Genomic DNA, 14754 nt, shown 5'->3' on the forward strand with positions numbered 1-14754 from the left:
TTTCGCTGCAACTCGGTGCGTATTTATCTCTCTGATCAGCGTTTGCTTGATCTGTAGAAAGATTTTTCAAACCATTGCATCTCTCTCACTGGTTCAATTTCATGTTGTTTTCTCTCGTAATGCATTTTTTTTGTCCTACTGTACTGAATTTAAAAATGTGTTCTGAATCCACAGGCCTGGGATTTAGCACAAACTTGTTCATTCGCAGTGCACCACAAGACACCCCTCCCACCCACCAGCAGCTTTATACACTGCTTCCATTAATTAACAATAATCTTTCCCTTCCCCTGGATTCCATGATTAAATTTTGTTGAGCTTTTGCTCATGATTGGAACTAAAATTTGTTTCAAATGATGAAACTGTTCCAATTTTTGATTTAATTGCTAACAAAGCAGACTACAGATTCCCCTAACTTACCCCAGTTCCAACCTACCAGTTCAGCAGTGTCCTCATGACCTATCCCATCTGACAATCTCCCTTCCCTCCAATCCGCTCCACACTTCCCTCTGACCTATCGACTCCATTCCCACCTCAATTCACCTATTGCACTCTTTGCTACCTTACCTCACCCTCCTCTCTGACCTATCGTTTTACCCCCACACCCATTTATCGTTTGTACTCTTTTCTACCTTCGCCCCAGCCTTCCCCCATTCCCCCTCCACCCCCACGCCTTTATCGCTCCACCTTGGAGGCTTTCTACCTCTGTTCCTGATGAAGGGCTTTTACCCGAAACGTCCATTTTCATGCCCCTTGGATGCTGACTGACCTGATGTGCATTTCCAACACCACTCTGATCTAAAGACTACAGAGTATGCAGACTCTCACTCTATCAGCAGCAGTGGGCAGACAATGCGTCACTGTCAGGTTGTCCACTGTCAGATGTCAGCTGGGTTGTGTTTTTGAGTAAAGTGCTAATTATCGCTGAGCTTATGAGGGAAGGGTATGCTGCCAGTGGAGAGATCAACATAGAAGTATTTCCTCAGTTGAAGTGCTGCTTGTGACAGGAATTATTGCATGAAAAACTGTTTACCTCATTAAAAAAAAACAAGTGTAATTTATTTAATTAAACACACACATTGAATTGTTGGTTGCTGAATAAACGTCTCACCGTGAGCAGAGTTTGCAACAAGACACCGGTGCATTGGCATTAAAATAATTTCAAGTAAAGCAACATGCAAATGGAATCAAATTGTCTTTACACTTTGCATTCTATCGCTGATGACCTAAGAGATGGATGGACATGTTGCGGTTCGTTGTGCCACGATGATTGTTTTGTAATATGTAAATGTCTGGCTGTACCTAAAGGAGAGGCCCAACAGGGACAGTGACATAAGTTGAGGGCTCAAGGGCAGAGTCATTAACTGGTTGAGAGGAGAGGTGGTTCAGGTTGGTGAAACTTTTTTATGCTTCTCTCTGTCTGTTTCGCTTCACTTGGTTCGATTGCACCTTCTCTCTCTTTTCCTTTCTGACTGTCTCCCACTCTCCCTCTCTCTCGCTCACTCTTTCTGTCTCAGTCTGTCTCTGTCACTGATTCTCTTTCTCTCTCGCACTCTGTAATTCTCTCTGTCTCTGACACTGTCTCTCTCTCTCCCTCTCACTTCCTCTCCCAATGCATCTCTCTCTCCCACTGTCTCACTCTCTCTCTCTCAATGCCTCTTTCTCGCTGTCTCTTGTCACTCTTCTTTTCATTCTCACTGTTTTGCTGTCTCCCTCAATGAATCTCTCTCACTCTCTTTCTGATCCTTTTTCTTGCTCGTTCCCCCGCTCTATCTCTCATGTCTCTCTCTCGTTGTGTCTCTCTCTGTGTCTCTCTCCGTTTCTGAATTCATCTCTCTCTGTCCTTCACAGTCTCTATCTCTTGTCTCTATCTCTATCTCTCTTGAACAGTCTCTCTCGTAACGTATCTCTCTTTCTCACTCTCCATCTCATTCTGTCCCTCTTTCTCCTTCTTTTCCTGTCATTCTCATTTTCTCTCTCTTTTTCATGCTTTCTGTCCCTTTCTCTCCGTCACTGTCTCTCCCTCTCGCTCTTTCTATCGTAGTAACTCTCCATCTCTCTCTGTCTAACTGACTCTCATTCCCTCATTCTGGCTCTCTCTCTCTCTCCCTCACTGAATCTCTCCCACTCCCTCTCTCTGTCACACACAGTGTGCATCTTTCTCTGTCACTGTCTCTCTCTCTCTCTCTTTCTGTGTCTCTCATTGTCCCTGTCACTTCCACTCTCTCACACTATCGTTGCTTTCTGCCTCACAGTATCTCTTTTTGACATACATGCTCTCTCAGTGACTTTTTCTGTTCCTCTTTCTTGCTTTTTCCCATTCAGATCTCTCTTTATGTTTCTCTTTCTAGGTTCACCACTACCCCAACCACCCCGTCACGTCTCTCTATCTTTCTTTCCTTCTGTATTTCTCTGTTTCTCCTCCGTCTCTGGTTCGCTCTCTCTCTCCACTCTCTCTGTCCTTCACCTTACCTCTCTCTCTCACACTGCCTCTCTCTCACACGCACCCACACACCTTTGATCTCTTGTTGTCACTCTCTCTGTCCTTCTTTCTTGTTCTTCCCCATCTATGTCTCTCGCGTTTTCTTTTTTCTGCCTCTCTCTCTTCCTCTACCACTCTCTCTCACTTCCCTTTCGTCGCCCACTAACTCCCTCTCTTTCCCACACACATTCTCCGTCTCTGTCTGTCTCTCACACACTGTGTGCCTCACTCTTGCTATCTCGTTCTCACTCTCTCCCTCTCTGCTTCTCACACTCTGTCTCTGTGTCTATTTCTCTCTGTAGCTGTCTCTGTCACACTGCTTCTCTTTCTGTTCTTCAATCGCACTCTTTCCCACTCTGCATGTCTGATTGTCTCTCTCTCTCACTGTGTCTCTCCATCTCTCTCTCTCTGTCGTTCTCACAAACTGTCTCTCTCAATCTCTCTGTCTCCTTCGCTCACTGTTTTTGCATGAGTCTGTCTGTTTTTCTCTCTCACTCACTGTCCTTCAGTCAGTCTCTTTCTATCTCTCTGGAGTGTAGTGCGGTTGTCGGGCCTCTGAGGAAGCCTCGGAAAACCACAACCTTTGCACTTTGAAATATTTGCTGAGTAATCAACCACCATTATCCATTCCTAACTGTCTGTGAAATGAATACGGTGAACCGCGAATCACTGGCAGCATCTGTGGGAAGAAAGCAGAGTTAATACTTCGAGTCTGTTGACTCTTCAACAGGGAATCAGTGGTATTTATTGTGAAGACTGGGTTGGGTGTGTGTTGGGGAAAGGGGGGATCTGAGTGGATAGGTGGAGATGGAGCTCCGATAGATAGATAGAGAGGTGTGTGTGATAACATGCACCTTTAAGAGGTTCTGTATCTCGCCAAGAATTGTCGCCTATTCGTTAAGATGTACAGCTCGGAAACTCGTCCATACCGACCAGATATCCCAACACAATCTAATCGTCCCTGCCAGCCCCCTGCCCATATTCCTCCAAATCCATCCTATTCATATACCCATCCAGATGCCTATTCAATGTTGCAATTGTACTTGCCTCTGTCTCTTCCTCTGACAGCTCATTGCACTCATGTACCACCCTTTACGTGATAAAGTTGCTGTCTTAGTCTCTTTTACCCGCTCACCTGAAACATATGCCCTCTAGTTCTGGACATCCCCACTTTTAGACTTTGTCTATTTACCCTATCCATGCCCCTCATTATTTTGTTAATCTCTGGAAGGTCACCCCTCAGCCTCCAACTCTCCAGGAAAAACAGCCCCAGCCTACTTAACCTCTCCCTATAGCTTAAATCCTTCAACCTTGGCAACATATTGTAAACTTTTTCTGAACCCATTCAAGTTTCACAACATCTTCCCGACAGGAAGGAGACCAGAACTGCACGCAATATTCCAACAGAGGCCAAACCGATGTCATGTAAGCTGCAACATGACTTCCCAACTCCAGTACTCAACACACTGAGCAATAAAGGAAAGCTACCAAATGCCTTCTTCACTGTCCTATATACCTGCGACTCCACTTTCAAATAGCTATGAACCTGCATTGCATGGTCTCTTTATTCAGCGACACTCCCTGGGACCTTACCATTAAGTATATGAGTCCTGCTAAGATTTGCTTTCCCAAAATGCAGCACCTCACATTTATCTGAATTAAACTCCATCTGCCACTTTCCAGCCCATTGGCCCATCTAACCAAGATTCTGTTGCAATCTGAGGTAACCTTCTTCGCTGTCCACTCGAGCTCCAAATTTTGTGTCATCTGCAAACTTACTCTCCATACCTCTTATGCTCACTCGAGAATGTACGTAAGTCTCCAGTTGTGGGTAAACCAACCGTGGACAAGGAAGGCCAACATGCCGTTTGTCTTTTTAACATGTTGCTATCCTGCTGCACCTTTCCTTTGGATTCCAATGACATCTGGACAAGGACATCCATAGAGTCTTAGCTTCATACAGCACGAAAACAGACCCCTCGGTGCAACCCGTCCATACCCAGCTGGTTTCCCAAACTAAACTGGTTCTAATTCACTGCATTTGACCCATATCCCTTTGAAACTTTCCGAGTCATTTTTCAATCCAAATGTCTTTTTAACGGCGTATATGTACCTGCATCTCCCTCTTCCTCTGGCAGTTCAATCCACACATGAACCAGCCTCCGGACGACAACGTTGCCCTCAGACCCCTTATAAATCTCTGTCCTCTCACCTCAAGACTGTGCCTTCTAGTTTTGTACACCCCTACTCTCACGAAATGACCTTTGCTATTCACCCCATCTATGTCCCTCATGGTTTTTCAACCACTGTCAGGTGACCACTCAACCTCCTCAGCTCCACGGAATAAATGTCCCAGCCTATCCCTCCTCTCCTTATCGATGCCAATATTGCCCCATTCGATCACTTTTTGAATAATACTCTGCAATTCTGTCTCTTATTTCCTACTGACGTGGATAATTTCCCGTTTGCACCTTCTATGGGTTTCCCAATTTAATGAACGTGTTAATCTCATTCCTAAGCCGCCATACCTTCTCCATATCGGACACAAAGATGCACAGCTTTGAATATGCATCAAACCTGGATATTTTCAGTTTGATTCATCCATCCAAATTACTGAACTGTGTTGTGAATAACTGGACCTACACCAGGGTCAGTTTATGATCAGTGCATAATATTGGGAACCTGTGTAATATCCTGTGGGACATAGCAATCCTTTATAGGTTCTATTAAAGCACACATTATTGTGGACATTTTCAATGTCCTGTTGTACTTGGCGTCTGCTGCGCTTTTCCAGCAACACATTTTTCACTCTGATCTCCAGCAACTGCAGTCCTCACTTTCTCCTAAACATCTGTCCCACCTAACACCCAAGAGAGCAGTGGGACCACTGCAACTATTCTGAAAGTTTGGCTTGGCCTTATAACTCCTGGCAGAAACTCCAATCTTCACCTGTAAATCATGCCCCTCTGAGATAACCACAACTTCTGCTTAATTAATGGGCAAGTACCACCCAGGACGAGAGAGAGACATTTGCTGTTTGCCGACGTGTGTGTCCCGAGAGGTCTTTCACTCTTTTGCCAATGTAGTATGAATTGAACACGTTGCTTTTTTTCGCACTTTTCAGTTTTTTCTGTGTTTTCCCGAAAGTACAGTTAAATGGTGCTGACAAATCTCAAAATGCAGCAGCTGTGTCTGTTCTTGTTAGTGCTGCTCACAATCCCCATGTCAGATGCGGCTGCACTGGATAACCATGCCTTGATTGGCATTATTCACCAGGAAGTGTAAGTGAAACAGATCTTACCTGACCAGCTCAGTAAGCCGGGGGCTGTGCCCAATCTTATTTCAAATCGGAGCCTGTTTGCTTGGAACAGGCTGTGAATAAATGGAGAGAACACAGCAGGTGTAGGGAGTGCTCTGCAGCTGTGGGAAATAAGTCTCAATCAAATACCCATGATCTTAAAAAAATGTGTGGAACGGACGTTCAGGAAAACTATTACCAGATTTCTCGGGGTCACATCACTGAGAGTGAAATCGATTGCATCCGCTGACCCAGAAATAAAGGAGAGAGTCAAATAAATCGGAGTGATGTTTGGAGAAAATGCCCAAATGCCAAACACAGGCAACATTTTACTGTTTACTGAATGATCTCACTCACCTCTCAGTTTCTGACATTGTGTATACATCAATGCCAGAATTATAAGCAATAAGGTAGGTGAACTTGCATCGTGGGTTGGTACCTGGGACTTCGATGTTGTGGCCATTACAGAGACGTAGGTAGAACAGGGACAGGAATGGCTATTGCAGGTTCCAGGGTTTAAATGTTTCAGTAGGGTCAGAGGTTGGGGTAAAAGACGGGCAGGAGTGGCATTGCTTGTCAAGGATATTATTACAGTGGTGGAAAGGACGATGGAGGAAGACTTGCCATCTGAGGTAGTTTGGGCTGAGGTTAGAAATAGGAAAGGTGAGGTCACCCTGTTAGGAGTTTTCTACAGGCCTCCTAATGGTCCGAGAGACGTAGAGGAAAGTATTGCAAGGATGATTCAGGAGAAAAGTGAAAGTAGCAGGGTGGTTGTTATGGGGGACTTTAATTTCTCAGATATTGACTGGGAAAGCTATAGCTCGAGTTCGTTAGATGGGTCGGTGTTTGTCCAATGTGTGCAGGAGGGTTTCCTGAAACAATGTGTTGACAGGCCAAAAAGTGGTGAGGCCATACTGGATTTGGTTCTTGGTAATGAACCAGGCCAGGTGTTAGACGTGGAGGTAGGTGAGCACTTCGGGGACAGTGACCACAACTCGGTGACTTTTACTCTAGTGATGGAGAGGGATAAGTGTGCACTGCAGTGTAGGAGCTATAGCTGGGGGCAGGGAAATTATGATGCGGTGAGGCATCACTTAGGATGTGTGGATTGGAAAAATAGGCTTCAAGGGATGGACACAAATGATATGTGGAGATTGTTCAAGGAACAGCTATTGGGTTTCCATGACAAGAATGTACCTGTCAGGCAGGGAGGAAAGGGTCTTGTGAGGGAGCCGTGGTTTAATAAGGAATTGGAATCCCTTGTAAATGGGAAGAGGGCGGCCTATGTAAAGATGAGGCATGAAGATTCAGTTGGGGCGATTGAGAGTTATAAGGTAGCCAGGAAGGATCTAAAGAGAGAGCTAAGAGCAGCGAGAAGGGGACATGAAAAGTCCTTGATTGGTAGGAAAACCCTAAGGCTTTCTATAGGTATCTCAGTAATAAAAGGATGTTTAGGGTAGGTATCGGTCCAGTCAAGGATAGTAGTGGGAGGTTGTGCGTGGAGGCGGAGGAGATTGGAGAAACACTAAATCAATACGTTTCGTCAGTATTCAATCAGGAACAGGACATTGTTGCTGATGTGAATATTGAGTCACAAGTGATTAGAATGGATGGCTTTGAGATATGTAGGGAAGAGGTCCGGGGAATACTAGAAAGGGTGAAAATAGATAAGTCCCCTGGGCCTGATGGCATTTATCCTAGGATCTTCTGGGAAGTTAGGGAGGAGATAGCGGAGCCATTGGCCTTGATTTTTATGTCGTCGTTGTCTGCAGGAAGAGTGCCAGAAGACTGGAGGATAGCGAATGTGATCCCATTGTTCAAGAAGGGGGATAGGGACAGCCCTAGTAACTATAGGCCAGTGAGACTCACTTCTGTTGTGGGCAACTTCTTAGAGAGAATTGTAAGGGATAGGATTTATGAACATCTGGATAAGAATAATGTGATCAAGGATAGTCAGCATGGTTTTTGAAGGGCAGGTCGTGCCTCACAAACCCTATTGAGTTCTTTGGGAAGGTGACCAAGGAAGTGGACGAGGGTTAAGCAGTAGATATGGTGTATATGGATTTTAGCAAGGCGTTCGATAATGTACCCCATGGTAGGCTACTGCAAAAACTACGGAGGTATGGCATTGAGGGAGCATTAGAAGTTTGGATTAGGAATTGGCTGGCTGGAAGGAGACAGAGGGTAGTAGTTGATGGCAAAGGTTCATCTTGGAGTACAGTTACTAGCAGTGTTCCACAAGGACCTGTTTTGGGACCATTGCAGTTTGTCATTTTCATAAATGATCTGGAGGAGGGGCTTGAAGGCTGGGTGAGCAAGTTTGCGGATGATACGAAAGTCGGTGGAGTGGTGGACAGCGAAGAAGGATGTGGCAAGTTACAGTGGGATATAGAAAAGTTGCATGCTGGGCAGAAAGGTGGCAAATGGAGTTCAATGTAGCTAAGTGTGAAGTCATTCACTTTGGTAGGAGTAACAAGAAGATGGATTACTGGGCTAATGGTATGCTACTTGGTAGTGTGGATGAGCAGAGGGATCTTGGTGTCCATGTGCACAGATCTCTGAAAGTTGCCACCCAGGTAAATAGTGCTGTGAAGAAGGCATATGGCGTACTGGCTTTATTGGTAGAGGAATTGAGTTCGGGAGTCCTGAGGTCATGTTGCAGTTGTATAAGACTCTGGTGTGGCCTTATCTGGAGTATTGTGCGCACTTTTGGTCGCCATACTATAGGAAGGATGTGGAGGCACTGGAACTGGTGCAGAGGAGGTTTACCAGGATGTTGCTTGGCATGGTAGGAAGATCGACTGAGGAAAGGCTGAGGCACTTGGGGCTGTTCTCATTGGAGAAAAGAAGGTTTGGGGGAGATTTGATAGAGGTGTACAAGATGATTAGGAGTTTAGATAGGGTTCACAGTAAGAACCTTTTTCCACGTATGGAGTCAGGGGACACAGTTTTAAATTAAGGGGAGGTTGGTATAGGACAGATGTTAGGGGTAGAATCTTTACTCAGCGGGTTATGAGTTCATGGAATGCCCTGCCAGTATCAGTGGTGGACTCTCCCTCTTTATGGTCATTCAAGCGGTCATTGGATAAGCGTATGGATGTTATTGGGCTAGTGTTGGTTTGGTAAGCTTCGGTCGGCGCAACATCGAGGTCCGAAGGGCCTGTACCGCGCTGTATTTTTCAATGTTCTATGTTCTATGTTCCCTTTGGCTCCTTCTGCCGCGTTATTCCTATTTCTTATTGGTCTGCAAGTCTTTTTTTTCTCTCTTTGTCTCTTTCTTCTGTTCCCTTGCTTTGCAGTTGCTCTACACCTTGTCCATATGCCCCTAACTTTTTCTGGTTTATAATTCTTTCAGTATATTCCTGTTAGGGTGAAAGGAAAGGTTATTAGGTGTAGGGAATGCTGGATGTCTGAAGAAATTTGAGAGTTTGTTTAAGAAAAAGAAGGAAGCATATATCAGGTATATACAGGACCGATCGAGTCAATCCTTAGAAGAATATAACGACAGTCGGAGAATACTTAAGATGGAAGTCAGGAGGGCAAAAAGGGGACATGAGACAGCTTTTGCAAATAGAATTAAAGAGAATCCAAAGGGTTTTTACAAATACATTAATAACAAAAGAATATCTCAGGAGAGAATAGTGCCGCTCAAAGATCATCAAGGTGGCCTTTGTCTGGAACTGCAGAAAATGATGGAGATAATAAACGAGTACTTTGCATCAGTATTTACTGTGGAAAGGGATATGGAAAATTTAGACTGTCAGGAATTAGATGATGACATCTTGAAGAATGTCCATATTACAGAGGAGGAAGTACTGGATGTCTTCAAACATATAAAAGTGAATAGTTCCCCAAGACGTGATCAAGGTGTACCCTACACTTCTGTGGGAGGCTAGGGAAGTGATTGCTGAGATATTTGTATCATTGATAGTCACAGGTGAGATGTCGGAAGACTAGAGGTTGGCTAACGTGGGGCCACTGTTTCAGAAATTTTGGAAAGGACAAGCAAAGGAACTGTAGACCAGTGAGCCTGAAGTCGGTGGAGGGCAAGTTGTTTTGAGCAAATCCTGAGGGACAGGATGCACATGTATTTGGAAAGGCAAGGACTGCTAAGGACTGGCTTTGTGCGTGGGAAATAATGACTCACAAATTTGCTTGAGTTTTTGAGGAAGTCACAAAGAGGATTATTGAGGGCAGAGTGGTTGATAGAGTCATAGATATACACAGACTGGAAACAGAACCTTCTGTCCGACCTTACCATGCCGACCACATATCCCAACCCATTCTAGTGCCACCTGCCAGTACCCGGCCCATGTCCCTCCGAACCCTTCCTATTCATATACCTATCCAAACACCTCTTAAATGTTGCAATTGTACCAGCCTCCACCACTTCCTTTGTCAGCTCATTCCAGACACGTATCATCCTCTCACCCAATCCCTATGCCCTCTAGTTCTGGACTCATCGAACAAAGGAAGAACACTTGGCCTCTTTGCCCTATTCATTCCCGTCAAAACTTTGTACAACTCTATAAGATCACCCGTCAGCCTCCAACACATCAGGGAAAACAGCCCCAGTCTGTTCAGACTCTCTCGGTAGCTCAATCCTTCCAACCCTGGCAACATCGTAGTAAATCGTTTTTGAATTCTTTCAATTTTCAGATCATCTTTCCGATAGGAAGAAAACCTGAATTGCAACGCAATATTTCAGCAGTGGCCTAACCAATGGCATGACATCGCAAATCCTGGACTCAATACGTTTTCCATTACAAAAAACATACCAAATGCCTTCTTCACTATCCTAGCTACCTGCGACTCCACTTTCAAGCAGAAATGAATCTGCACTCCAAGTTCTCTTTTTTTAGCAACACTCCCGAGATTACTATTAAGTGTGTATGTCCTGCTAAGATTTGTTTTCGCAAAATGCAGCACCTCGCATTTATCTGAAGTAAACTCCATCTGCCAATTCTCAGCTCATTGGACCATCTGGTCAAGATCCTGAGCTAACCCTCTTCGCATTCCACTACACCTCCAATTTTCGTTTCATCTGAAAACTTACTAACTGTATATGGACTTCAGGAAGGCGGTCGACAATGTTCTCCATGGGGGACTGGTTAGCTAGATTCCATCTGATGAAATGCACTGAGAAGTAGCCATTTGGAGATATGACTGGCTCAAAGGTAGAAGACAGAAGGTGGTGGTGGAGGGTCGTTTTTCAAATTGTGAACTGTGACCAGTGGAGTTCCACAAGGATCAGTGATGTGTCCACTACGTTTTGTAATTTATATAAATGATTTGGATGTGGGTGTAAGAGGTATCGATAGTAAGTATGCAGATGACACCAAAATTGGAAGTGTAGTGGACAGCAAAGAAGGTCAGCTTTGATTACAACAGGACATTGATCAGATTGTCCAATTGGCTGAGAAGTGGCAGATGTAGTTTAATTCAGATCAGTGCGTGGTGCTACAGTCTGGGAAAGCAAGTCTTAGCAGAACTTATACACTAATGGTAAGGTTCTAGCGCTATTGCTGAACAAAGAGATCTTGAAGTGCGGCTTCATTACTTCTTGTAAATGCAGTTGCAGGTAGATAAAATAGTGAAGAAGGTGTTTGGTATGCTTTCCTTTATTGGTCAGAATATTGAGCACAGAGATGGATAGTCATATTGTGGCTGTAGATTACATTGGTTCGGCCACTTCTGGAATATTGCGTGCAATTCTGGTCTCCTTCCTATCGGAAAAATGTTGTGTAACTTGAAAGGATTCAGAAAAGATTTACAAAGCTGATCCCAGAGGATGGAATGAGCTGCCAAAGGTGGTGGTGGAGGCTAGTATAACTGCAACATTTAAAATGTGTCTGGATGGGTATACGAAGAGGAAGGGTTTGTAGGGATACGCGCTGGGTGCTGGCAGGTAGAACTAGATTGGGTGGGATATCTGGTCAGCATGTACTGATAAGACGGAATGTTCAGTTTCCGTGCTGTACTATGACTCTCTGACGTCCACTTCCAGCTGACTGTTCCTGAAGCTATCATTCTGTCTCTCTTTCTCTCTTCCCGTCTATATCTATTTCCACCCGTCACGTGTGGCATGAGACATTGAGTAGGACATCAGTCAAAGGACATTAACATGAAGCTACGGTGAGTTATCAAGAACGCTAGTGGCATTCTGTGATTCATTGCACGAGGATTTGCACAAAAATAAGTAACAATGTTCTGCTCTGTGTCACATTACCCTGGTTCTCTCTTTAAACTTCTCCCTAATCGTAGAGTTTACTGTAACTCTGGGACAGGGCAGGGAAATAAAGTAAATCAACATTGACCTTCTTAAACAAACTTTTGAAATGTGAATTGATGACTTTTACGATGTGTGCAATATAATGGACATTGTTCTGAGTAACTCATCTCAGATTTGGCCCACTGACACTGCACAGAGAATGTTTTACCCAAGGTCCGTCCCTTAATCCACACCCTGACTTTACCCCTTTCAGTTTCCTCCGAGCAGGGAAGCACCGGGTGTTTGATTCTGGGAGAGGACATTTTGCCTTCCAATCTTCACCTGCAAATCGTACCCAAGGGTGATAACCAGGACTTCGGCTTAATTACTGGGCAAGCACCACCTACGACGATAGAAATGCATTTTCTGTTTGCCGACATGTGTGTCCCAGCATATCTTACACGCTCTTGCCAATGTAGTATGAATTGAACAAGTTGTTTTTTTCATCCTTTTCAGATTGTTTCTGTGTTTTCCCTGCAGTACGGTTAAAGGGTGCTGACAAATCTCAAAATGCGGACACTCTGCCTGTTCCTGTTGGTGCTGCTCACAATCCCCATGTCAGATGCAGCTGCACTGGATAACCGTGCCTTGTCTCTCATTGTCCTTCGGTAAGTGTCAGTGACACTGATCTTGCCTGACCATCTGTGTAAGCTGGGGGCTTTGCTCAATCTGAGGTCAAGCCAGAGCCTGGTTGCCTGGAGCAGGCTGCGAATAAATGGCGAGCACACGGCAGGTATAGGGAGTGCTCTGTAGCTGTGGGGAATAAGTCTGAACCCATTAACCAGGACTCGATTTACTCCCAGAGGAAAGGACTTCCAGGGAAACTATTCCCAGACTTCCCGGGGTCATATCTCTAACAGTGAAATCGATCGCACCGGCTGACCCCGAAATAAAGGAGAGACTGAAGTACATCGGAGTGAGGTTTGAAGAGAAAGTCCAAATCCCCCACACTGGCAACATTTTACTGTTTACTGAATCATCTCACTCACCTCTCAGATTCCCTTAGTATCCCTCTGCCTCCTTTGCTATTATTCCTATTTCCTGTCAGTCTGGAAGTCTTTTGTTCTGTTTGTCTGTGTATGCCCCAAACATTTTTCCGGTTAACAATTCTTCCAGGATTCTCCCGACATCCAGCTCCCACTGATTGCAACTGAAGCTCTAATTCTCTCTCTCTCTTTCTCTCTCCCCGTCTCTATTTATTTCAAAACCATCACGTGTTTCATGCGGCATCAAGTAGTGCATCAGGCAAAGTAACTTAAAATGAAGTTACAGAGAGTTACCAAGAAGGCTTGTGGCATTCTCTGATTCATTGCAGGAGGATTTGTCCAAAAATAAGTAACAAAGTTCTGCTCTCTGTCAATTACCCTGATTCTCTCTTTAAACATCTCACTGATCCTAGAATTTACTACAACACTCGGATAGAGATACAAAGTAAATCAACATTGAACTTCCCATGCAATAATTTGAAATTTGAATTGCAGGGTTTCACGTTTTCTTTAATGTGATGGGCGTTGTTCCAAGTAACTCATCTCAAACTATGCCTACTGACACTGCAAAGAGAATGTTTTACCCAAAGTCTGTTCCTTGACTCACACCCTGACTTTATCTCTTTCAGTTTCGACAAAGCAGCTGTGCGCCAGGCGACCGATAATGGGAGAAAACCCGTCGCCTTCCTGTTGGCTTTACCTGCTTCCCAGTCCAGAGAGATCGACAGACATGTAGAAAAGAACGACAGGATATTATTGCATTCTTTTATTACCAATGATGTGAACATTTTCCTTAACTACCCAGGTGGAAATTACCTCGCTGTCTTCCCGAACAGCGGCAGTCGTTGCCCAGAAAATAAATTGCTGAACCCCACCTCGATCAACGGGAACCGCACCGCGGCTCAGCTTTTCCAAACTCTGCTGATTAACAGAACCCAGCACAATAACCAGCCAGTGGGCTGTATCATTCTCTACACCACCTACAGCCCATGTCTAGATCACTGTTTCAGTAACACGGGGAATTGTGAGATCATCCCTGCCTTGCAAAGTTCCCCATTTCGGGACATATGGACTGAACCAGACATTCACAAGTATTTTGTCTTCAGCAAAATATTTGCCAATGATACAGATCAGAGCCGACACCAGGAAATCCGGGAAAAGCTGGCTGCAGTGGAGAATACCGGGTTTCATATCAGAAGGTGTGATGGAAAAGGCTTATTCATGTGTAGAGAATGCTCAGCTCCAGAATACTGCATCGAATAGGCTCCAAGAATTGATTTAACAGAATAAGGGATCTGTGAATTTCTGTAAATGTGTGCTGTGCCTGTTCAAATACATCTATCAAATTTCAAATCAGTTGAATAATCTGAATTTACAAAATTACACTGATATTCTTTCTGCTTGTCTTTCGATAAATCATACCAGATGTGATTAGAGATAAAATGTTAGTTATCCACTCAACAAATTCAAGAAACCGTCACAGTCAAAAATAAATTGCATTCACAACCTCTTTTTCCTGTCCAGCAACACATCTGCAAATGCAACCCAATAGTGGTCCCACATTCTCAGTGTCAGTCCTATTCTAACCAGTCTCATTCCTGGTGAAGGGCTCCTGCCCGAAACGTCCATTTTCCGGCTGCTTGGATGCTGCCTGACCTGCTGTGCTTTTCCAGCACCACTCTTATCTTGACTCGAATCTCGAGCATCTGAAGTCCTCATT

At 44.5% G+C, this 14754-nt stretch overlaps 1 protein-coding gene across 2 annotated transcripts; it reads left to right on the forward strand.

Annotated features, from left to right (window-relative positions):
• Positions 1-1341: 1341 nt before the first annotated feature.
• Positions 1342-14371, forward strand: LOC132809159 (uncharacterized). 2 transcript variants are annotated; one of them, XM_060822520.1, is made up of 3 exons: positions 1342-1386; positions 12529-12656; positions 13664-14371. In XM_060822520.1, the coding sequence occupies exons 2-3, from the start codon at positions 12559-12561 to the stop codon at positions 14295-14297; spliced, it is 732 nt and encodes a 243-aa protein (XP_060678503.1). In that variant the 5' UTR covers positions 1342-1386; positions 12529-12558; the 3' UTR covers positions 14298-14371. The 2 variants fall into 2 exon arrangements, with proteins under 2 accessions (XP_060678503.1, XP_060678502.1); XM_060822519.1 differs by having other exon boundaries at positions 1346-1386; positions 12505-12656.
• Positions 14372-14754: the final 383 nt, after the last annotated feature.

This window comes from Hemiscyllium ocellatum, unplaced genomic scaffold, assembly GCF_020745735.1.
Source record: "Hemiscyllium ocellatum isolate sHemOce1 unplaced genomic scaffold, sHemOce1.pat.X.cur. R3, whole genome shotgun sequence".
NCBI lineage: Eukaryota > Metazoa > Chordata > Chondrichthyes > Orectolobiformes > Hemiscylliidae > Hemiscyllium > Hemiscyllium ocellatum.

Coding starts and splice junctions, on each gene's coding strand:
- LOC132809159 (XM_060822520.1), top strand. CDS start 12,559: ATGCGGACACTCTGCCTGTTCCTGTTGGTGCTGCTCACAATCCCCATG. Junction 12,657..13,663: donor TTGTCTCTCATTGTCCTTCG/GTAAGTGTCAGT, acceptor TATCTCTTTCAG/TTTCGACAAAGCAGCTGTGC.